The following is a 21,439-nucleotide window of genomic DNA, read 5'->3' on the forward strand; positions in this document are numbered from 1 at the left end:
GGCGCTGTTGAAGATGGTCCCTGGAGCATGCGCAGTGACACCTCACCCCCCCTCCTCCCCTCACCCCCCCCGCTGGGCTCCTGCGTTAAGACCCGTGTTCGCAGCAGCAGCCGGGATCGGGCACCCGGGCACCCGGGGGCGGGCGGGCGGGCACGGCAGGGCCATGGCTGAGGGCGAGGATTTGCAGACGTTCACTTCCATCATGGACGCACTAGTCCGCATCAGTGTGAGTTAAGGTGGGGGTCGAGGGGAACGGGAGGAGGCGTAGAGGGTCGGGGCAAGCCCGAACCTGGAACAGGTGGGGATCCAGGAAGGGGGTGAGCGTGACAGCTGGAGGATCGGGATGCACGCGGGCAGTGCAGAGGGGAGTGCTCCCCCGAAGACTCCAGTTTGCTGGGGTGTGGGCAGCTCTCGGGAAGCTGCTCAGACGCAGCGGGGAGCTGGGGTAACTGCCAGCATGCACTAGGGCTATGAAAAGGGGGCAAGTTGTGAGCTTGGATATTCCCCCCCAAAAAAAATCTGAGGACAGGTGTGTGTGGGGGGGGTGATGAAGAGCCACCCCAGGGTGCAGTTCCCAATTTGGACCCCTCCCCGAGACCCCACCCTGCTGCCTCTGAGCCTGAGGTTGTCATAGCAACCCGTGCCCGGCTCTCCCAGGGGCGGTGCCAACCCTGCTCCCCCCCCCACCAGCACTTCCTTCCCCCTCCTTCCCCGCCCCTCCCTCCTTTGTGTCAGCTGCGCCCCTGGCCGGGATGGCTGCGAAGAGAGGGACCAAGGTGAGGTGTGGGGGTGGGGCATAGCCTGAGGGCCCCTCACCAAAAGGGGGAGGGACACTTCCGGCGGGGAGGGGGCAAGTAGGCGGGGCGCTTGTCATCCTGTTTTTTTTTCTCCCCTCCCCCCTCCCCCCCCCCCCCCGTCCCTGCTTGGGCAAGAAATTACTGCGGGCGATGGCTCACCCGCCGAAGGGGGCAGAAGGGACAGGCAGGAGGGTAGGAAGAGGCCTGGGTTGGCGTCGGGAGGACTGGAGGAGATGGGTGAATGCAGGATGGAGGATGGGGCTGGGACAGCTGCGGCCCGAGCCGCGGCAGGATGGAGAGCTGGTGCGCCCGGCCGTGGGGAGCAGTCACGCGACAGAGGGGTGCTAGAGAAGTGGACAAGGGGGTCCGCGCCCAGCTGTGGAGTTGGCGATGCCCTTGATATAAATGTCAGATGCAGGTAGCCCAGAGATGGAAGAATGGAGACAGGTGAGGAGGGCTGCCGGCGGGCAGTGCTACAGCGAGAGTGATGGGGGTAGGGTTGACGCTGGTGCGGGGGGGGGGGACCCCAGTATGCCTTCTTGGTGGTCCTTTAGCTCTTCCGAAGGGAAACAAGCAAGGGAGAGAATTGGGAAGGTATTATGAGCCAGACCAGGGCAGGCACTGAGCAAAAGCCGTAGTTTGTTTTGTCCCCTCCTGCCTTCCTGAGGAGGGGTGGGGTGTCCCTAAAGGCAGTCAAGGGGCCTGCTGAGATGTCCGAGGCATCCAAGCTCGGACCCAACCTCCTGGTCCCTCCACAGACAAGCATGAAGAACATGGAGAAGGAACTGCTGTGCCCAGTGTGCCAAGAGATGTACAAGCAGCCGCTCGTGCTGCCCTGTACCCACAACGTGTGCCAAGCCTGTGCCCGGGAGCTGTTGGGGCAGCAGGGCTACATAGGCCACGGGTGCGACCCCAGTTCGGAGCCCACTTCTCCGGCTTCCACCCCTTCCACCCGCAGCCCCCGCCTTTCCCGGAGAACTCTCCCCAAGCCAGATCGTTTGGACCGGCTGCTTAAGTCAGGTGGGGCCTGGGGCCCGTGGGATGGGGTGGGAATGCAGAGCTGTCCACTACTGGTCAGGGCCATCAGTCTATCCTTTGGGATATAGATATATATACTATTCGGACTCTTAATAAGCTTGAAGTCTGGCACAAGAAAATTTTACTTTAAAAAAATTTTTTATTTAGCCGGGCGTGGTGGCACACGCCTTTAATCCCAGCACTCGGGAGGCAGAGGTAGGAGGATCGCTGAGAGTTCGAGCCCACCCTGAGACTACAGAGTGAATTTCAGGTCAGCCTGAGCCAGAGTGAGACCCTACCTTGAAAAACCAAAAAAAAAAAAAAAAAAAATTATTTATTTGAGCGAGCTAGAAAAAGGCAGAGATAGAGAAAGAGAGAGAGAATGGGTGCGCCAGGGCTTCCAGCTACTGCAAACAAACTCCAGAGCATGCGCCACCTTGTGCATCTGGCTTACTGGTTCCTGGGGAATCTAACCTGGGTCCTTTGTCTTTGCAGGCAGGCAGACACCTTAACTGCTAAGCCAACTCTCCAGCCCCCGCCTTTTTTTTTTCTTTTTTTTTTTTTTTTAATTAAACAGAATCCACTCATCCCCACTGTAACTCACACCTCCCGCACTTCTTGGGTCCATTCACAGGCTTCGGGACATATCCCGGGAGGAAGCGAGGTGCCTTGCACCCCCAGGTGATCATGTTTCCGTGCCCAGCCTGCCAGGGCGACGTGGAGCTGGGGGAGCGGGGCCTCGCAGGGCTTTTCCGGAATCTGACTCTGGAGCGCGTGGTGGAGCGGTACCGGCAGAGCGTGAGCGTGGGGGGCGCCATCCTGTGCCAGCTGTGCAAGCCCCCCCCACTGGAAGCCACCAAGGGCTGCACGGAGTGTCGCGCCACCTTCTGCAATGAGTGCTTCAAGCTCTTCCACCCCTGGGGCACTCAGAAGGCCCAGCACGAGCCCACCCTACCCACCCTCTCCTTCCGCCCTAAGGTGAGCCAGTCCTTGCAGGGCCTAGGGGTTTGGGGTGGGCCGTGGGGATGTATGGCATGGGGGGGGGCGCTTTCAGAAGGCGGTGGGCAAGCGTTTGCAACCAAGCTCTTAAAAAAAAAAAAATTGGGGGCTGGAGAGATGGCTTCGCGGTTAAGCGCTTGCCTGTGAAGCTTAAGGACCCCAGTTCAAGGCTTGATTCTCCAGGACCCACGTTAGCCAGATGCACAAGGGGGTGCACGCGTCTGGAGTTAGTTGGCAGTGGCTGGAAGCCCTGGCGCGCCCATTCTCTCTCTCTCTCTCTGCCTCGTTCTCTCTCTGTCACTCTCATATAAATAAATGAACACACACAAAAAATTTAATTAAAATTTAAAATATATATTTTATTTAAGCCAGGCGTGGTGGTGCACACCTTTAATCCCAGCACCCAGGAGGCAGAGGTAAGAGGATCACCATGAGTTTGAGGCCACCCTGAGACTACCTAGTGAATTCCAGGTCAGCCTGGACTAGAGTGAGACCCTACCTCGAAAAACCAAAATAAAAATAAAAATATTTATTTATGAGGTGTTGAGGGGGAGAATGGGCACCCTAGGGCCTCTAGCCACTGCAAACAAACTCCAGATGCATGTGCCACCTTGTGCATCTGGCTTTATGTGGTTACTGGGGAATCAAACCCATCTCCTTAAGCTTTGCAGGTGAGTGCCTCAACCACTGAGCCATCTCTTCAGCTCTCTTTTTATGTGTTCATGTTTGTTTTTTTTGCTTTTGATTTTTGAGGTAGAGCCTCGCTTTAGCCCAGGCTGACCCAGAATTCACTGTGTAGTCTCAGGGTGGTTTCAAACTCTTGCCTCCTGAGTGCTGGGATTAAAGGTGTGCGCTACCACACCTGGCTCTTTATTTTTTTGGCACAGAGTCTTGTTCTGTAGACCAGGCTGTCCTTGAACTTGAGGCAGTTTTCCTGCCTCAGTCATATACCACCATTCTAGTAACAAAATCATGAGACAACTGTTTTTTTCAAGGTAGGGTCTCACTTTAGCCTAGGTTGACTTGGAATTCACTATTGTAGTCTCTGGCTGTCTTCAAACTCATGGCAATCCTACCTGTGCCTCCCAAGTGCTGGGATTAAAGGTGTGTGCTGCCATGCCTGGCCCGGCCAAATATTTGCAGTGAAAAAGGGGAGAGAGAGAATAGGTGTACTAGGGCCTCTTGCCACTGCAGATAAACTCCAGATGCATGCATCATCACTTTGTGCATCTGGCTTACATGGGTTCTGGGGAACCAAACCTGGTTGGAAGGCTTTGTAAGCAAGTGTTCTTAAGTGCTGAGACATCTCTCCAGCCTCTAGTTTAGTTTTTATTATTTTATTTATTTGACAGAGAGAGAGAATGGGCGTGCCAGGGCCCCCAGCCACTGCAAACTAACTCCAGACACCATGTGCGCACCCTTGTGCACCTGGCTAACATGGGTCCTGGGGAATTGAACCAAGTTTCCTTTGGCTTTGCAGGCAAATGCCTTAACCACTAAGCCATCCCTCCAGCTCCGCTGGTTTAGTTTTTTTGAGGCGCGGTCTCACTGTAGCCCAGGTTGGCCTCAAACAGCAATCCTCTTACCTCAGCCTCCTGAGTGATGGAATTAAAGGCTTGAGCCACCACACCTGGCTTAAAACATGTATTTATTGAGACTATATTGAGCACATAATGCTATTATAGGCATTGGGGTATAGAGCAAGACAAGATGAACAAAGTTGATTATAAGCCATAGGCTTAGGCTAATTATCATAATTATTATTGTTGCCACACATTCCAGCGAGGAGTAATGGTAAAATGGACATGGCTGGAGCCAGCAAGAAGAGGGTGTTGATGCCAGCGTGCACCACGAGGTGGCACTGTCGGCCCACCATCTGATCTCTCCTCACCTCTGACCGGTGGCGGGCGAGAGCGCGCAGAACAGTAGTGATAGGTCAGCACTTTAATGGCTGTCTCATTATTCTTTGGGTCCCTAGGGCCTGATGTGCCCTGATCATAAGGAAGAGGTGACCCACTACTGCAAGACCTGTCAACGGCTGGTATGCCAACTCTGCAGGGTGCGGCGCACCCACAGCGGGCACAAGATCACACCAGTGCTCAGCGCCTACCAGGCTCTCAAGGTGAGGACCCCTAGCGGCTCAACCCCCACGCTAAGCGCCCTCAAACACCTCCTCCCGACCGCTGGCTTCTGCAGCGCCTGGGAAGGAAGGCGCCCCCTCCTTCCACCGGGCTGCCGCCGCCGCCTGCTGCTTTCCTCCAGTGTGGACCGAAGAGCAGCCTGGACCCGGCATGACGTCTGTCGACCTCTTTCTTCACCCTTAGGAGAAGCTGGCAAAGAGCCTGACATACATCTTGGGAAATCAGGACACGGTGCAGACCCAGATCTGTGAGCTGGAGGAGACCATCAGGCACACTGAGGTGAGCGTGGAGGTGGGCCAGCCTGGGAGTTGAGGCAAAAGGGGCTGTGGGCGGGAGTGCCCCCCATTTCTTTGCTTGCCAGCTCCAGAAGCCCGTCGGGGGAGCAGGAGTGTGGGGATATGGAGGTTCCGGTTATACCTGGCTGGCCAGAATGTAAGTGCCCCAGGCTGGGCTGTGGCTGGGGTTGCAGTGGGAACAGGATGTGTGCCTGGGGGTGGAAGAGCTCCCATGCCCCTGGGCTGTGTTACCTGCTGAGGCCAGCACATCCTTGGCACTAGGGTGAGGAGAGGCTCAGACATCTGCTAGGTGGCCTGAATCAGCTCACGGTAAGAATTGACAATGTGGGCTGGAGACACGGCTCAGTGGTGAAAGGCACTCACCTGCAAAGTCTGACGGTCTGAGTTAGGGTCCCCAGGACCCACAAAGTGGTGCCTGTGTCTGGAGGCCATTTGCATGGCAAAAGATAATCTTCATTCATTCATTCATTTGTGTTCTTTCTCTTTCTCTCTCTCTCTCATTCTCTCTGCTTGCAAATAAATAAAAACAGTAAAGCCGGGCCTGATGGCGCACGCCTTTAATCCCAACACCTGGGAGGCAGAGGTAGGAGAATCACCATGAGTTCAAGGCCACCCTTAGACTACACAGTGAATTCCAGGTCAGCCTAAGCTAGAGTGAGACCTTGCATTGAAAAAACAACTAAAGGGCTGGAGAGATGGCTTAGTGGTTGAGGCGCTTGCTTGCGAAGCCTAAGGACCCAGGTTTGCTTCCCCAGTACCTATGTAAGCCAGATGCACAAAGTGGTATATGTGGCTGGAGTCCGTTTGCAGTGGCTGGAGGGCCTGGCACACCCATTCTCTCTGTCTGTCTCCTCTCTATCTCTGTTTGCAAATAATTAAAGAAAAAAAATTTTTTTAATTTTTTTTGAGGTAGGGTCTCTCTCTAGCCCAGGCTGACCTGGAACTCACTCTGTAATTTCAGGGTGGCCTCGCTCATGGCGATCCTCCTACGCCAGCCTCCCCAGTGCAGGGATTAAAGACGTGTGCCACCACACCTGGGTAAATAAAATATGTTTTTAAAATAGAAAGGAAGAAGGGAGCAAAAAAAAAAAAAAAAAAAAAAAAGGAAGGAAGGAAGAAAAGGCCATTATTTCTATTTCTTTTCTGACATGTCTCAAACCATAAGGATTCCTTGGGCAAAGCTTCCTTCACACCCCGAGGCCTAAAACTAGACGTGATCATTAGCAGCTGGTAGCAGGGGCTGCAGTGAACTGGAATCGCAAACCCTTTGAGGCAGCTTCTGGTGCTTTTGCCCATTTATCTCCTAGCAGCATCCCTGCAATTTACCACCCAGTCCAGATAGTCATTGGTCCTGTCATTCCTTCCAAACCTATTGCTCTGGAGTGTAGCTCCCAAAAGCATCAGAGCATGTGCATACCGCACATGACATTGTGGGTCCCATCCCCAGCCCTCCTCACCACAAAAGGCAAAAGCGTTGTTCTTTCACCAAAAAAGGTGATTAAAAAAAATTTTTTTTTGAGGCAGGGTCTCACTGTAGCCCAGGTTAACCTGGAATTAACCATGTAATCTCAGGGTGGCCTGGAACTCATGGGCGATCCTCCTGCCTCTGCCTCCCGAGTGCTGGGATTAAAGGTGTGCGCCACCATGCCCAGCTTTCAAACAATATTTTTAATTATTTACAAGAAGAGAGAGAGAATGAGAATGGGTGTTTCAGGTCCTCTTGCCACTGCAAACAAACTCCAGACATTCGTACCACTTTATGCTTCTGGCTTTACATGGGTACTGGGGAATTGAACTCTGGCAGTCAGGCATTTCAATCAAGCACCTTTAAGCACTGAGCCATCTCCCTAGCCCCACCAAGAGGTTTTTAAAAGCTGGATGTGTTAAAAAAAAAAAAAAAAAGCTGGACGTGGTAGCACATGCCTATAATCTCCGCACTGGGGATGCTGAAACAGAAGGATCAGAAATTCAAGGTCATTTTCCCTTATATATTGAACCTGGAGTCAGCCTGGGCTATGTTAGAACTGTGTCATCTTCCACCACCTAAGGGAGCAAAAGCATTTTTTTGTTTGTTTGTTTGTTTGGTTTGGTTTTTCAAGGTAGGGTCTCTCTAGCTCAGGCTGACCTGGAACTCACTATGTAGTCTCAGGGTGGCCTTGAACTCACAGTGATCCTCCTACTTCAGCCTTTTGAGTGCAGGGATTAAAGGTGTGTGCCGGGGTTGGGGAAATGGCTTAGACTGAAGCATTTACCTGTGAAGCCTAAGGACCCAGGTTCAATTCCCCAGGACCCATGTAAGCCAGATCCACAATGGGGCACATGTCTTTGCAAGTCCTATGCAGTGGATAGAGGCCCTGGCATGCCCATACTGTCTATCTATTTATCTTTCATAAATAAATAAAATATTTAAAAAATTAAAAATAAAGCTGTGTGCCACCATGCTTGGCTGAAGAAAAAGTTTTAAAGCATTATGCTTTGGTCATTTCTTTTGAACTTCATTCTCTTATGAGCATCCTCAAGTGGGTATAAAATTAATGAAACCTTAAAAATATTTATTTACTTGAGAAGAGAGACAAATAGAGAGAGAGAGAATGGACATGGCAGGTTCTCCAGACACATGCACCACCTTGTGCATCTATCTGGTTTACAAGGGTGCTGGGGAGTCATACCTGGGTCCTTAGGCTTCCCTGGCAAGCACTTTAACTGCTAAGCCATCTCTCCGGCCCCAAACTTTTTTTTTTTTTTTTTTTTTTTTGAGGCAAGGTCTAGCTCTAGCCCAGGCTGGCCTGCAATTCATTCTGTAGTCTCAGTCTAGCCTTGAACTCACTGCGAACCTCCTTCTCCTGTCTCCCAAGTGCCGGGATTAAAGATATGCGCCACCATGCCCGGCTAATAAAACTTTTATGCTTTTAAGATATTTTTCTCCCTACATTAGTTAGGTTTTCTAGGTCCTGCCTAAAATAGGGGGTAGAATAGAAGGTTTCACTCTCCCCTACAATTATGTGGGCATCCAGGTCAATTAACACACATGGGTGAGATTTGAGCATATCTGGGTCACAGGTGTCTTGGCCTTCATGGGTCTGGCCGGACGGAGGCGGATGGGGGAGATTTCCCTGAATTCCCTGTGCTCCTTGCCGTGGCGTGACATCCTTGGAGGTTGGTACAGGCACCAGCCTTCTGTTAAGGTACGCATCTTTCCCTCTGGTATCGCTCCCCGGACAGGTGGCTGGACAGCAGGCAAAGGAGGAAGTGTCACAGCTGGTCCTAGGACTGGGCGCCGTGCTGGAGGAGAAACGGGCCTCGCTGCTTCAGGCCATTGAAGAGTGCCAGCAAGAACGCTTGGCCCGGCTCAGCACCCAGATCCAGGAGCACCGGAGCCTGCTGGACGGCTCAGGTCTGGTGGGTTATGCCCAGGAAGTGCTTAAGGAAACCGACCAGCCTTGCTTTGTTCAAGCAGCCAAGCAGCTGCACAGCAGGTACTGAGGGGCACGGGCTCCCGGGAGGCAGGGGCATTGCGGGCGCAGCCAGCACCTTAGACAATGGCTAGAGTACTGCCAGGTGGAGAGAGAGCTGGGTCCTGAGGATTTTCTCGAGGCCAGACTGATGCCAGCTTTCTCCAGGGCGGGAGGAGGATCCCCAAAGTGGAAGCCAAGGCCCCTGGGGCGGCCGAGGCGGTATCTATCCAGGGGAAGCGTGGCTGCCCACCTGGCGGTGCCTGACCCTTTCCCTCTCCCATCCCAGGATTGCCCGAGCCACCGAGGCCCTCCAGACATTCCGGCCAGTTGCCAGCTCCAACTTCCGCCATTGCCAGCTGGACGTGGGGCGTGAGATGAAGCTGCTGACAGAGCTGAACTTCCTGAGAGGTAAGGAGATAGCCAGGCCCGTGCCCAGCCACAGCCTTCTCCCCTTCCTCCCCAGCAGCGGGGCCGGGGGGGCACTGTCCACCAGGGACTTCCTGGCCAGCCACTCCTCCCACCCAGCCAACCCTGCCACACCGTCCTACTGCGCTCAGCGCCGCTTCTCCATCTCTCTTTGTAGGCTGTGGCCACCGCGGACTCTGCTCGGAGCACCCCAGGCAAGTCAGCCGCCGGGCCCCCTCCCTGCCCCGCGCCCCCACCCGGCTGGGCCAGCCGCACATCGCTCCCTTCTTTTCTGACCTCTCCCTACCCTTGACCAAAGCCCCGTCCCTCTTCTGCCTTCTTTAGACTTGCCTACTCCGGTCCTTTTGACCTTTTGTCCCCTGCCCTCTGGTCTCTTTTACTCTCTTCCTCTTCCCCTCCATGCCCTGACCTGCTAACAAGCTCAGCTCTCTCCTGTCGGCCTCCTCCTCCTCTGTCTTGCTAACTTCCTCCCCTCCATCCTCCCACCTCCCTCCCCACGCACCTCACCTCACGGCTCTCTTGCCTGGGTTCGGTGGTCCTCGCCAGCTCATCCTGAGGCTCCCTTAACTCCCAGACCCTAAGCTAGAAGGACCCTCGGGACTCCTTTTGCTCTGATGCCCCCTCATTTGACTAAGGGCTGGGGAGATGGCTCAGGGGTTAGGAGCACTCGCTTGACTAAGGAGGAAACTGAGGCCCAGATCGTGGCTTGCCTCAGGCAGAGTGAGAGAGTTGGCAGCCTAGGACCAAAGCATAGGTCTCTTGACCATAGCTCTCTCCCACCTCTTTCTCTCTTGGGCCCAGTGCCAGAAGACTGCTCCCCTCCCCCTACCCACCCTGGGGTTGCCTTCCTCAGCTCCCTCACCCACACTCATCCCCTCGGTTCCCGCTGCTTCCCCTGCCCTGCCTAGCCTGCCCTCCATGCCAGGCGAAGGCCATGCCCTGGCTGAACCCTGTTGTCTCTCCCAACAGTGCCCGAAGCTCCTGTCATCGACACCCAGCGCACCTTTGCCTACGACCAGATCTTCCTGTGCTGGCGGCTGCCCCCCCACTCGCCACCCGCCTGGCACTACACTGTTGAGTTCCGGCGCACGGACGTGCCTGCCCAGCCAGGTCCTACCCGCTGGCAGCGGCGGGAGGAGGTGAGGGGCACGAGCGCTCTTCTGGAGAACCCCGACATAGGCTCCGTGTATGTGCTGCGCGTCCGTGGCTGCAACAAGGCGGGCTACGGGGAGTACAGCGAGGACGTGCACCTGCACACGCCGCCCGCGCCCGGTGAGTAGGCAGGTTGCGCCATGTGGTGGGCACAGGTGTGCACGCAAAGGGTGCGGGATGCCCGGCTAGATACTCAGCTGTTCTCGGCTCTGGCCCTGGAGAAGTGGTTTAATAAAGTGGGATAGGCCCACGCCCTCTGGACCTAGACCGTCTGGGTTCAAATCCCAGCTTTACCTACCTTTCGCCAACTGTGTATCTCTGGCCAAGTTTTTCCACCTTTCCGAAAGTCCCGTCCTCTTCTCCAGGGGTGGAAGCAACACACTGTGGAGTTCTTTGAGAATTAAACTGTTGTTAGAACTTAACAGCCTCTGACTTCACAGTAAGGGCTCAATCACTGTTGGCAAAGTGATTCCCAAGCCCGGTGTGTGACGCCTTTAAACCCAGTGCTCGGGAGGCAGAGGTAGGAGGATCACCATCAGTTCGAGGCCCCCCTGAGACTACATAGTGAATTCCAGGTCAGCGTGGGCTAGAGTGAGGCCCTACCTCAAAAACCAAATATAAGCCGGGCGTGGTGGCGCACGCCTTTAATCCCAGCACTCGGGAGGCAGAGGTAGGAGGATTGCCATGAGTTCAAGGCCACCCTGAGACTACATAGTGAATTTCAGGTCAGCCTGGGCTAGAGTGAGACCCTACCTTGAAAAATCAAAAAACCAAAAAAAAACCAAATATATATATATATAGTGACTCTCTAGGAATGCCTTTCACCCTGGGTCCTGGCCTGGTGGAAGGTGCTTATCGCTTTAGTAAGGGGGGGGGGCGGGGGGGAGGAATTGGGTGTAAGAGCAGGATGTGGGCCCTAGAGTATGGACTGAAGAGGTACAGGTCAACAGTAGAAGAAACATCAGCAGGTAGCCAGGTGTGATGGTGCATGCCTTTAATCCCACCACTCAGCAGGCAGAGATAGGAGGATCACCGAGAGTTCAAGTCCACCCTGAGACTCCATAGTGAATTCCTGGTCAGCCTGAGCTAGAGTGAGACCAGAAGAGAAAAGAAATGTCACCAGGTGGAACAGGACAACAGTAAGAATGTCTCTGTCTATAGGGTCAACTACAGGGGACACTGCAGGAAGCATTGAGCCAGCTAGGTTCAGGACACTGGTTTCTGTGGCTTTAGTCATCACTAAGCTCTTCCTGGGGTCCCATGCCCATTTGGGATGTTTCTTTCTTCCTCTCTGTCCCAATTTCTGTTGCCCAAGCTCTGTTCCCCTGAGCCTTTCTGATGACTGAACCCCTTGACCATTTGTTTCTTGTTCCAAAAACTCCCGTCGGTTGTGATAACACCTCACGATCCCCAGTCTGTCCCTGAAGACCTTCCTTCTGTCTTAACCCTCCTCCACTTCTAGTCCTGCACTTCTTCCTTGATGGCCGCTGGGGTGCCAGCCGAGAGCGGCTGGCCATCAGCAAGGACCAGCGAGCGGTGCGGAGTGTTCCGGGGCTGCCCCTGCTGTTGGCTGCTGACCGGCTGCTCACGGGCTGCCACCTGAGTGTGGACGTGGTCCTGGGCGATGTGGCTGTGACCCAGGGCCGCAGCTACTGGGCCTGTGTCGTAGACCCTGCCTCCTACTTGGTCAAGGTGGGCGTCGGGCTGGAGAGCAAGCTTCAGGAAAGCTTCCAGGGTGCCCCCGATGTGATCAGCCCCAGGTCAGGCCCCTCGGCGGGGGGGGGGGGGTGAGGGATGGGGTCCCTGGGTGGGGAGCTGTGGGTGGCAGAGGTGATAAGGGGAGCGCAGACTTGCTGGGGAGGAGACGAAAGGAAGTAGCGGGGTAGCCAGACTGGGAGGCCCGCGACCGAGAGGCGTGTGGGTGGGCTCAGCAGAAGGGTCTCTGGACTGCTTTTCAGAGTACGTGGTTGGGGAAAGGGCGGACAAGAGGCAGAGCCACTACCTCTTCCTTCCATCTGCCGCTCAGGACTAGTTTACCACCTCTGCAAGTTCCCCCGTCCTTTCTTTCTCACACCCCGTTTCCGACTTTCTCCTTTCTCCGTGAAACTTTTGCTCTCCAAGAACTCCCTCACCTACACCCTCCTCAGCATCCCCAAGGTCTCCCCTTAAGCATCTCCCCGTGCAACTTCCTTTGCCCTTGCAGCCTGTGTAACCCTTTCTCATGTCAACCTCCCTTCTGAACTTCTTTTCCCAGCCTCACCTCCCTCAGCACCCCACTTCTCCAAAACGCTCTCTCCCAACACGTTCCCTTCTGATTCTTTTTTTTTTTTTCCCTTCTGATTCTTAATTGCCACTAATCCCGCACGCCTCTAACACCAGTCCACCCTCTCTCTGTCCCGACGCCACCTTTACGTCATCCTTTCTCTGCCTGCTCCCCGTGGTCTCCTCATCACTGTGCCCTCATTCCTCCAACAACCCCAGCTGTCAAAACTGCTTCCCTGACAGTACCTCCATGCCATCGTTTTTCTCAACCCCTTCCTCTCGTAACAGGCTGCGCATTTCTTTCCGGTGTTTCATGTCCTTCCTGCCTGCCCACACCTCCCTTGCCCAAGTGCCATCCGTCCGTCTTCTTTTCCCACCCGGCCAAGCCTCCACGTCTATACCGTGGCCCTGTCTCCTCAACACGTGTTTGCCTCAATACCAAGTTGACCCTTACAACCTCTTGCTCCCAACGCCCCGTCCTTCCAACACTTCAGCTCCCTCACCTCCTCACTCCGTCTCCCAACACCCTCCTACCCAATACCCATTCCTACAGGTACGACCCGGACAGTGGGCATGACAGCGGTGCTGAGGATGCCACCGTGGAGGCCTCGCCGCCCTTTGCTTTCCTGACCATTGGCATGGGCAAGATCCTGCTGGGCTCTGGAGCGAGCTCAAATGCAGGGCTGACAGGGCGGGATGGCCCGACAGCCAGCTGCACGGTGCCCCTGCCACCCCGCCTGGGCATCTGCCTGGACTACGAGCGGGGCCGGGTTTCCTTCCTGGATGCTGTGTCCTTCCGCGGACTCCTGGAGTGCCCGCTGGACTGCTCGGGGCCCGTGTGCCCTGCCTTCTGCTTCATTGGTGGGGGTGCGGTACAGCTGCAAGAGCCTGTGGGCACCAAGCCTGAGAGGAAAGTCACCATTGGGGGCTTTGCCAAACTGGACTGAGCCTTCCAGGCCCCTCTTTCAAAACTAAGCCCTGATCTCCCCTCCCCCCGAGCCTCCTGGGCACTCGGTTATTCCCCAGCAGCTTGTCCCCCAAACTACCCTCTCTTGCGGTCCCTTCCCCTCGGTCTGTCTTTCCGGGGTTTCCTCCTGACCAGGCCTCTTCTCCCTTCTGGACGTCCTCCAGTCTCTCGGTGCCTGTTGGCCCACACGCACCAAGTCTCTGCCTCATGCCTTTCCCTCGGCATCGTCACCGAGGCACCGGGAGATTCCCTACCACATCCTCGGCCTGTGCCCCTGAGGCTGACTGGGAGGGAGGGCACCTGGAACACCGGGCATGATTGCCAGCTCTGCCCTTCGCCTTGCCAAGCTCCTTGCCCGACTGCTGCGGAACTACAACCTTGGGCAGGAAGGCTTTGGGCCTCCCTGGTATGGGAGGGGAGACCCGATTCTGCTTAATTTATTTGGGTCTCCCTACTCCCCAGTCGCATGTCTCTACGTCCCTCTCCTTCTTGCATGCTTTTCTTGTCCTGCACCCATGCCAACGTGCCATGTCTCCCTTGGCACTCACGCTCAGGCTGGGTATATGTTGGGCTGGGCCAGGTCTGGCCTCTGGTGCCCGCTGCTGCCTCCTTGAGGCACTGCTAGGCCTGTGCTGACAATAGCTGTACTTTTCATGGTTTATAAACAATAAACTGTGACTCCGAGCACATTTCTGCCTTTCCTGAGCATGGCCATTCCTCGTAGTTTCGTGCCTGGCATGGGGATGGTACAGTTTCAGAATAGCGGCCCCCAAGCCAGGGGCTCACAGCCTCCTCCACCCGTATAGGACCCAGCCTCAGACCACCATCGCGACCAGGCCCCAGATGGGGGTACCCTCCACACGGCCGCAGCAGGCCCTGGGGGAATGTGACTGAGGGTGTAGGCATAGCGACTGGTCCCAAAGGGGCCAGGGAACCAGAACCACTTCCCCATTCCCAGGGTGCCTGGGAACCCGCCTCAGAGGCAGCAGGAGGGTGAGGCAGTGGAGGGCCAGAGAGGGGGCAAGCTTCCGTGCCAGCAGCGCCCGGATCTGGCCCAGCGTCTGTGTATAGTGGCTGTGTTGACTTTACCACTGTTATCTCTTGGCCAAGGGTTTACTTCACACCAGGACAGCTAAGAATAGCGTTGCTGCCTTGGGGGCACCATGCCAGCCAGAGAGCAGGGCGTGAGCTGGCCCAAGAGTGACCCAGACCTGGGAGAGGGGACAGCCCGTGGACCTGCCCACTGGAACCTGTCTAAGTTTCGTTTCCTTCTTCCTGCAGTGCCGCCAGGGATGGGGAAAAGAGGTGACTCCTGGGTTATTTCACAGGCCACCTCTCTGCCACGATGTTATCTCTTCCCCACATCTCAGATGAACTCGTCCCTTCCCTTCCTGTGGGTGTCTTTTCCCAAAGGCCCCTCCAGGCAGCCCACTGACGCTTTTCTGGCCGCTCCTCTTATCTGAGTAACTAAGATGAAGAAAGGCAAGTTAACATAACATACCTTTTTATTCACCCGTGTTAGGGTTCCTGTCCCCCCCACACACATCTCCAGGCTTCCTAGGCCAGTCCTTCAGGGAGCCACCACTGCCCCTGTGTCCCCCAGGGCTTGACCAGGCTTCACCACGCTAAGGCAGGCTGGGCTGGGGTGCTTGGCAGAGCCTCCCAAAGAGGCTTCCAGCAGCCCGCTGGAAGTCCTGGCTCACCAGCCCAGATCAGCGAGCGGCTCCGAGGCGGGCAGGCCCCAGGAAAAGGACTGGAACTGCTGGCCCCTGAACTGGCGACCTGCTCCTTCCTGTTACAAGTTGGCAGAAGTGACTGCCACAGCTGGATTCGTGTAAGCGAGACTGCCACCACCATTGCCCGTAGAAACCTGGATGGAGGGACAAAGGCACGCCAGGCTGAGGCCAACAGGGCCAGGGTCCTGGCCGCCTCCCAAGGGGTTAAGTGAGAGTGTGCACCTGCGGGCCCCAGAGCAGCCAGGTGGCCGGCTGTAAACACACAGAGGCCCCCCTCCCCTCCGCTCCACTCAGCCCCCTGTTGGCCCCTCCCAGCTCTTTCCCCTTCCAGTCTGGGCTCCTGAAACCCCAAGGTGCTTGCTTGTGTGGAAAATTGGAAGAAGGAGAGATCTTCAGGAAAACAGGAGGTGGGGGGGGGGGCAAGGAAAGAAACACTTGTCTCCTGACCCTTGGCTTTCCAGTCCCAGGTGACCTCAGTAATTATTTACCAGGTCCTGTCAGGCCAGGCCAGGTGGGGAGAGAAGGAGGGAGCCTTGCTTCCCAGAGCTTCCAAGAGTCCCTTCAACCCACTCACCTGGCCACCCCCCAGCTTTCTCTATCCACTCTCCACTCTCGGAAGCTGAGCAGGACACAAGTGCTCGCTTCTGGCAACTCTGCAAGCAGCGGGGGCTCCCCTGGACACAGCACCCCATTTTACCCATGGGCATTCTAGTGCCAATTCAGTCAGTGGTAGATGTTGGCAGACCACACTTCTTTTGGAAGACTGGTAGGGGAACTGCCTCTTAAGAACCCCTTTCTGGGCTGGAGAGATGGCTTAGCAGTTAAGCGCTTGCCTATGAAGCCTAAGGACCCCGGTTCGAGGCTCAGTTCCCCAGGACCCATGTTAGACAGATGCAAAAGATGGCACACACATCTGGAGTTCGTTTGCAGTGGCTGGAGGCCCTGGCGCGTACATTCCCCCCCCCCCCCCGCCTCTTTCTCTGTCTGTTGCTCTCAAACACTTTTTTTTTTAAAGAACCCCTTTCCTTTCTTTTTGTATTTTTGGTTTTTTGAGGTAGGGTCTAGCTCTAGTGGAGGCTGACCTGGAATTCACTATGTATTCTCAGGGTGGCTTTGAACTCAAGGTGGCAAGAACCCTTTTCTAATGTGGTTTCTTCAGGCCTGACCCCCAGAACACTGACCTCTACCTCCACCCTTGCCAGACCCTCCACTGGTCACCTCTGCCAAGATACTTGGGTTTTCCCAGCACCCCTCCAGAAACCTTACCCCCAGAGCCCCTGTCCCTCCCTCCACCTGTAGGACCCAGCCTCACCTCCTCATAGGGGTTACGTTTAGTGCTTCCAGGGGGCACATAGCGCCCATGGGTGTGGTAGGTGGGGTATTCACTCATTGGGTGGTACGTGTCCTGAGTGGGAAAGATGTCCAATTGTCCGTACCTCTTCCTGCGGCACTGGCACACAGCCTGGGAAGACAAGAGGTTACCCTGGCCCGTGGGGCTTCTTGTACCAGAGCACTCTGGTGATGCCAGGAGACGGAACACTTACCACGGCAAGGAGATAAACGCTGGCCAGTACAACCAGAACACAGACCAGCACCAGCAAGGCAATGCCCCAGCCTGGCACCCCGGACTCAGACTGGGCAGAGGAAGTAAATGGCCTCTCATTCACTAAAAGGGAGAGCAGTTGTCAGAGCAGTCTCCTTTGAAAGTGGCTTTTTTTCCCTGGCAACACCAAAGGGAAGAGCTGGAGCCCAGAGCTGGAGGGAGAAGGGCCCTGCCCGGCACAGGGTTGCAGCTGGGGACGCAGTCTCACCACGGAATTTGGAGATCTGCAGACCATAGCCTCTTGCTGCTAAGTTTTTAAGCCACGTAAACTTTGATGTTATCGCAGAGGCATTGACAGCACCCTCCCGGAAGATCACGACGGACTCCACCACCACAGAGCCTGACCTGGTCACAGGAAGTGGGATCAGACACGGGTCCTCCATTATGGCTCAGCAGCCAAGCCTCCCCACTCCCTGCCCTCCGCAGCCCCAAAGGCACCAGTCTTTCCCCACAGTCATAACAATACCAACCACACTACACCCAGAGTCCTTCCCAGAATGGTACCTGAACTGGAGGCTAGCAAAGCCCAGAAAATCCTGGTTAAAAGTCTGCAAAAACTGGGATGAGAAGGAAAGGGCTCAGGCTTGATGTCACGGACTCATGCAGCCCTGAAGGCTACTTCAGGGACACACGGCCGAGAAAGCGCAGATACCCACCAGCTGGGAAATGTTCCTCTTCAGCTCCCGATAGTACGGGCTGTCGGAATCTTCCAGGGAAGAATTAAACTGGCGGTTCTCAATGGAGAAAGACAACGAGAAGGAAGAGACCCCAAGAGAAGGCGGGAGAGAACCATGACTGGGGAGGATGGGAGACAGTACTGTGCTGTGGTCAGTGCCACTGGGAACCGTGTTACTGCTGGGGCTGACCAGGGTGCTGGAAGTGACGGACTGCTGGCTGGAAACTGAGGAGTCAGTGCTACTGCCAAGCGGAGACGTAGCCACGGCAGAGGTGGCATTGTGGACTGGAGTGGTAGCCAAGCCCGAGGTAAACCTGGTGGCTGGGACGGAGGCGCCACTGGGGGCTGGGGTGGTGGTCGAGCCCGACACGGAGCTGGTGGGTGTGACGGAGGTGCCACTGGGGGCTGGGGTGGTGGTCGATCCCGACACGGAGCTGGTGGGTGTGACGGAGGTGCCACTGGAGGCTGGGGTGGTGGTCGATCCCGACACGGAGCTGGTGGGTGTGACGGAGGTGCCACTGGAGGCTGGGGTGGTGGTCGAGCCCGACACAGCGCTGGTGGGTGTGACGGAGGTGCCACTGGGGGCTGGGGTGGTGGTCGAGCCCGACACGGAGCTGGTGGGTGTGACGGAGGTGCCACTGGGGGCTGGGGTGGTGGTCGAGCCCGACACGGAGCTGGTGGGTGTGACGGAGGTGCCACTGGGGGCTGGGGTGGTGGTCGAGCCCGACACGGAGCTGGTGGGTGTGACGGAGGTGCCACTGGGGGCTGGGGTGGTGGTCGAGCCCGACACGGAGCTGGTGGGTGTGACGGAGGTGCCACTGGGGACTGGGGTTGTGGTCGAGCCCGACACGGCGCTGGTGGGTGTGACGGAGGTGCCACTGGGGGCTGGGGTGGTGGTCGAGCCCGAGACGGAGCTGGTGGGTGTGACGGAGGTGCCACTGGGGGCTGAGGTGGTGGTCGAGCCCGAGACAGAGCTGGTGGGTGTGACGGAGGTGCCACTGGGGGCTGAGGTGGTGGTCGAGCCCGAGACGGAGCTGGTGGGTGTGACGGAGGCGCCGCTGGGGGCTGGGGTGGTGGTCGAGCCCGACACGGAGCTGGTGGGTGTGACGGAGGCGCCGCTGGGGGCTGGGGTGGTGGTCGATCCCGACACGGAGCTGGTGGGTGTGACGGAGGCGCCGCTGGGGGCTGGGGTGGTGGTCGAGCCTGACATGGAGCTGGTGGGTGTGACGGAGGTGCCGCTGGGGGCTGGGGTGGTGGTCGATCCCGACACGGAGCTGGTGGGTGTGACGGAGGCGCCACTGGGGGCTGGGGTGGTGGTCGAGCCTGACATGGAGCTGGTGGGTGTGACGGAGGTGCCACTGGGGGCTGGGGTGGTGGTCGATCCCGACACGGAGCTGGTGGGTGTGACGGAGGCGCCACTGGGGGCTGGGGTGGTGGTCGAGCCTGACATGGAGCTGGTGGGTGTGACGGAGGTGCTGCTGGGGGCTGGGGTGGTGGTCGATCCCGACACGGCGCTGGTTGGTGTGATGGAGGCGCCCCTGGGGGCTGGGGTGGTGGTCGAGCCCGACACGGCGCTGGTTGGTGTGATGGAGGCGCCCCTGGGGGCTGGGGTGGTGGTCGAGCCCCACACGGAGCTGGTGGGTGTGACGGAGGCGCCGCTGGGGGCTGGGGTGGTGGTCGATCCCCACACAGCGCTGATGGGTGTGCTCAAGGTTGGGGTACTGTTGGCAGTGGCACCTGAGTTAGCCCACCTCTGATCTGAAACGGCAAGAGAGTGTGCACCAGGCCTGAGGTGCTGACCATACCCACATCTCTGCTCCCTACAGGGCCGGATGTTGGGTTGCTGTGGGTAGCCTGTCTGGTTTTTGGCTCTTGTCAGAGCCTGAAATTATAAGAACCATTTGGTTGGAGGGCAAAATCAGAGGAAAGGGGAAAATTTAATCTCTGAAACCAGAAAGGTAACCAGGAGAAATGGGAACTGGACAGACCCTGGGTCTGCCTTCTTCCTTCTTGCCAGCAATCTCCCTCTTTTCCATAAGACTGGCCTCTGCTTCTGGCCTGTCCCTTCCTCCGCCAGTCTCTTGTTGCTGCAAAGGTGACAGTTTTACGTGGGTGGCTGGGGGTTGAACCCAGGCAGCAGCCCTCGCCAGCCTTTAACTGCTGAGCCACCACCCCAGCCGCTACTTGTATGTCTTTAAGCATAGGTGTCACAGGCTGGAGAGATGGCTTAGCGGTTAAGCCTAAGGTGAAGCCTAAGGATCCAGGTTCGATTCTCCATGTCCCACGTAAGGCAGATGCACAAGGTGGCGCATGAGTCTCGATTGCAGTGGCTAGGGGCCTTGGCATGCCCATTCTCTCTCTTTCCCTCTTCCTCTCTGTCTCCAATAAATAAATAAAAATTTAAAAAGAGAGTAGGTGTCACAAAGTAGTTCAGGCTGTCCTGAACTCACAGCAACACTCCTGCCTCATCCACCAGCGTGCTGTGAGCACAGGCATGCACCCTTCTCTTACCTCTCCTGACTCCTGCTCCCTGGACCTCTCTTCAAGGCCTTTGCCTACTAGGGTGACCAGTCTCCCAGGGGTGCCTATTCTCCATTCTGGCCCAGACAAGACCGTCCCTATTGTAATTTCTGACTCCGGTGGTGCCATCTGCCAGTAACCAAACCCAAAGAAAGGCCAGAACCCCCCTCCCCACCTGATACTTCGTCTCACCTGTTGAGAGCGCCAGTAGTAGCAGGAAGAAAGGGGCCCGGGTGCCCGGTGTCATGGTGGTGGCGAGCAGGTGGGGAAGGGGCAGAGTGGACTCTGAGCGGGCGGGCGGGCGCAGCGTGTGCAGTTGGGCGGCTCTGGTGCCTGCTGCTTTATACCGGTCCCCTCTCCCGCCCTAAGGCACAGCCGGAGCAGGTGACAGGTAACAAAACTCCACCCCCTCCCCTACCTCCTACTTTTTCCTCCTCCTCCCCAACCTTTCCTGGGTAGGGTACCTTAGCCTCTAGCCTCAACCTGATGACCACCTGTTTATTTTCCAACTGGTCTCTCCCTTCCACCAGCCACTCCATGCCTCCACCAGATATGTGTCCAGGGCCTGGGCTCTGGGGTCGCCCTGGCTCTGTTTTTAGCCTTGGGGGGGGCCACATGATTCAAGGGAGCAGAGAAAGAGCACTGGATAGCAAGGCCAGGAAGCCCACCATTAGATGCCCTCAACAGCCTTCTCTGTTTTCTCTGGGTTCTTTGAAACCGCACTCCACGGGCTGAGAAGAAATAAGAGGGCTTGAGAAGGAGTGGACGGCTCGCTGGTTCTGGACTCCCTCCCCCAACACTTCCCGGAATAGCCCCACCCTTCTGGCCGCTCCCTGCCCGGTTCCACACGAGCCTCTACTCTGAAACCCGCAGTCCCCGCCCCAGGCCGGACTTTCCAGCAGCCTGGGTCCCTCTTTGGCTCTCTCCCAGGACAGGGGTGGTGTGTGTGGGGCGGGGGGGGGGGGGAAATTTCCACTTAAAGAAGGACTAATGTTGGGACTGGGCCCCAGCCTACTGTCCTTCCTTCCCAACCCCTGCTCCACCTGGAGCAGCAGCCAGCGAGTGTGCCCTCTCGTGGTCACCAGGAGTCTTGCGGGGGCACCGGCCAGAGGGCTGACGGGACAGGGGGACCCGCTGCCCAAAGAGAGGTAGAGCTCCTGGGGAGGAGGTGGGATCCGAGCGAGAATAATCCTGGACGGACCGAGAGGAACGCACGCTGCCGCGCGGTGGCTTGGAGCCGGTGGGCTAAGGATGGTATCTAGAGGAAGGGGTGTTAAGTGGGTGGGGTCTTAAGGTTTGTGCCAGGGGCACGGAGTTCAGTGGGTAAGGACGTCGGAATGCGGGAAGCGGAGCGGAATGGGTGATGTGCGGGCACCTGGGCATCTGGGAGGC

At 56.8% G+C, this 21,439-nt stretch overlaps 2 protein-coding genes across 8 annotated transcripts; one reads left to right on the plus strand and one right to left on the minus strand.

Moving 5' to 3' along the window:
- Positions 1-140: 140 nt before the first annotated feature.
- Trim46 (tripartite motif containing 46) lies at positions 141-14,201 on the plus strand. 7 transcript variants are annotated; one of them, XM_045138734.1, is made up of 11 exons: positions 210-226; positions 691-776; positions 1,556-1,817; positions 2,449-2,792; positions 4,792-4,935; positions 5,138-5,233; positions 8,473-8,726; positions 8,992-9,113; positions 10,101-10,403; positions 11,746-12,043; positions 13,099-14,201. In XM_045138734.1, exons 2-11 carry the CDS (start codon positions 753-755, stop codon positions 13,490-13,492), a joined length of 2,241 nt encoding a protein of 746 aa, XP_044994669.1. In that variant the 5' UTR covers positions 210-226; positions 691-752; the 3' UTR covers positions 13,493-14,201. The 7 variants fall into 7 exon arrangements, with proteins under 7 accessions (XP_004667296.2, XP_044994671.1, XP_044994672.1 ...); XM_004667239.2 differs by lacking the exon at positions 691-776 and having other exon boundaries at positions 141-226; XM_045138736.1 differs by lacking the exon at positions 691-776 and having other exon boundaries at positions 141-226; positions 11,746-11,975; positions 13,099-13,257.
- A 798-nt stretch (positions 14,202-14,999) lies between these two features.
- Positions 15,000-20,733, minus strand: Muc1 (mucin 1, cell surface associated). Its single transcript, XM_045137893.1, has 8 exons — positions 20,716-20,733; positions 20,240-20,411; positions 17,508-19,285; positions 17,356-17,408; positions 17,060-17,196; positions 16,793-16,914; positions 16,561-16,710; positions 15,000-15,382 (listed from the first exon to the last, which is right to left on the minus strand). Exons 1-8 carry the CDS (start codon positions 20,716-20,718, stop codon positions 15,308-15,310), a joined length of 2,490 nt encoding a protein of 829 aa, XP_044993828.1. The 5' UTR covers positions 20,719-20,733; the 3' UTR covers positions 15,000-15,307.
- Between the last annotated feature and the right edge of the window lie 706 nt (positions 20,734-21,439).

This window comes from Jaculus jaculus, chromosome 19 (genome assembly GCF_020740685.1).
Source record: "Jaculus jaculus isolate mJacJac1 chromosome 19, mJacJac1.mat.Y.cur, whole genome shotgun sequence".
In the NCBI taxonomy this organism is placed as follows: Eukaryota; Metazoa; Chordata; class Mammalia; order Rodentia; family Dipodidae; genus Jaculus; species Jaculus jaculus.

Coding starts and splice junctions, on each gene's coding strand:
- Trim46 (XM_004667239.2), top strand. CDS start 164: ATGGCTGAGGGCGAGGATTTGCAGACGTTCACTTCCATCATGGACGCA. Junction 1,818..2,448: donor GGACCGGCTGCTTAAGTCAG/GTGGGGCCTGGG, acceptor GTCCATTCACAG/GCTTCGGGACATATCCCGGG. Junction 12,044..13,098: donor CCCGATGTGATCAGCCCCAG/GTCAGGCCCCTC, acceptor CCATTCCTACAG/GTACGACCCGGACAGTGGGC.
- Muc1 (XM_045137893.1), bottom strand. Junction 17,197..17,355: donor TTTGCTAGCCTCCAGTTCAG/GTACCATTCTGG, acceptor TCCTGTGACCAG/GTCAGGCTCTGTGGTGGTGG. Junction 15,383..16,560: donor AACGTAACCCCTATGAGGAG/GTGAGGCTGGGT, acceptor CCCTCCATCCAG/GTTTCTACGGGCAATGGTGG.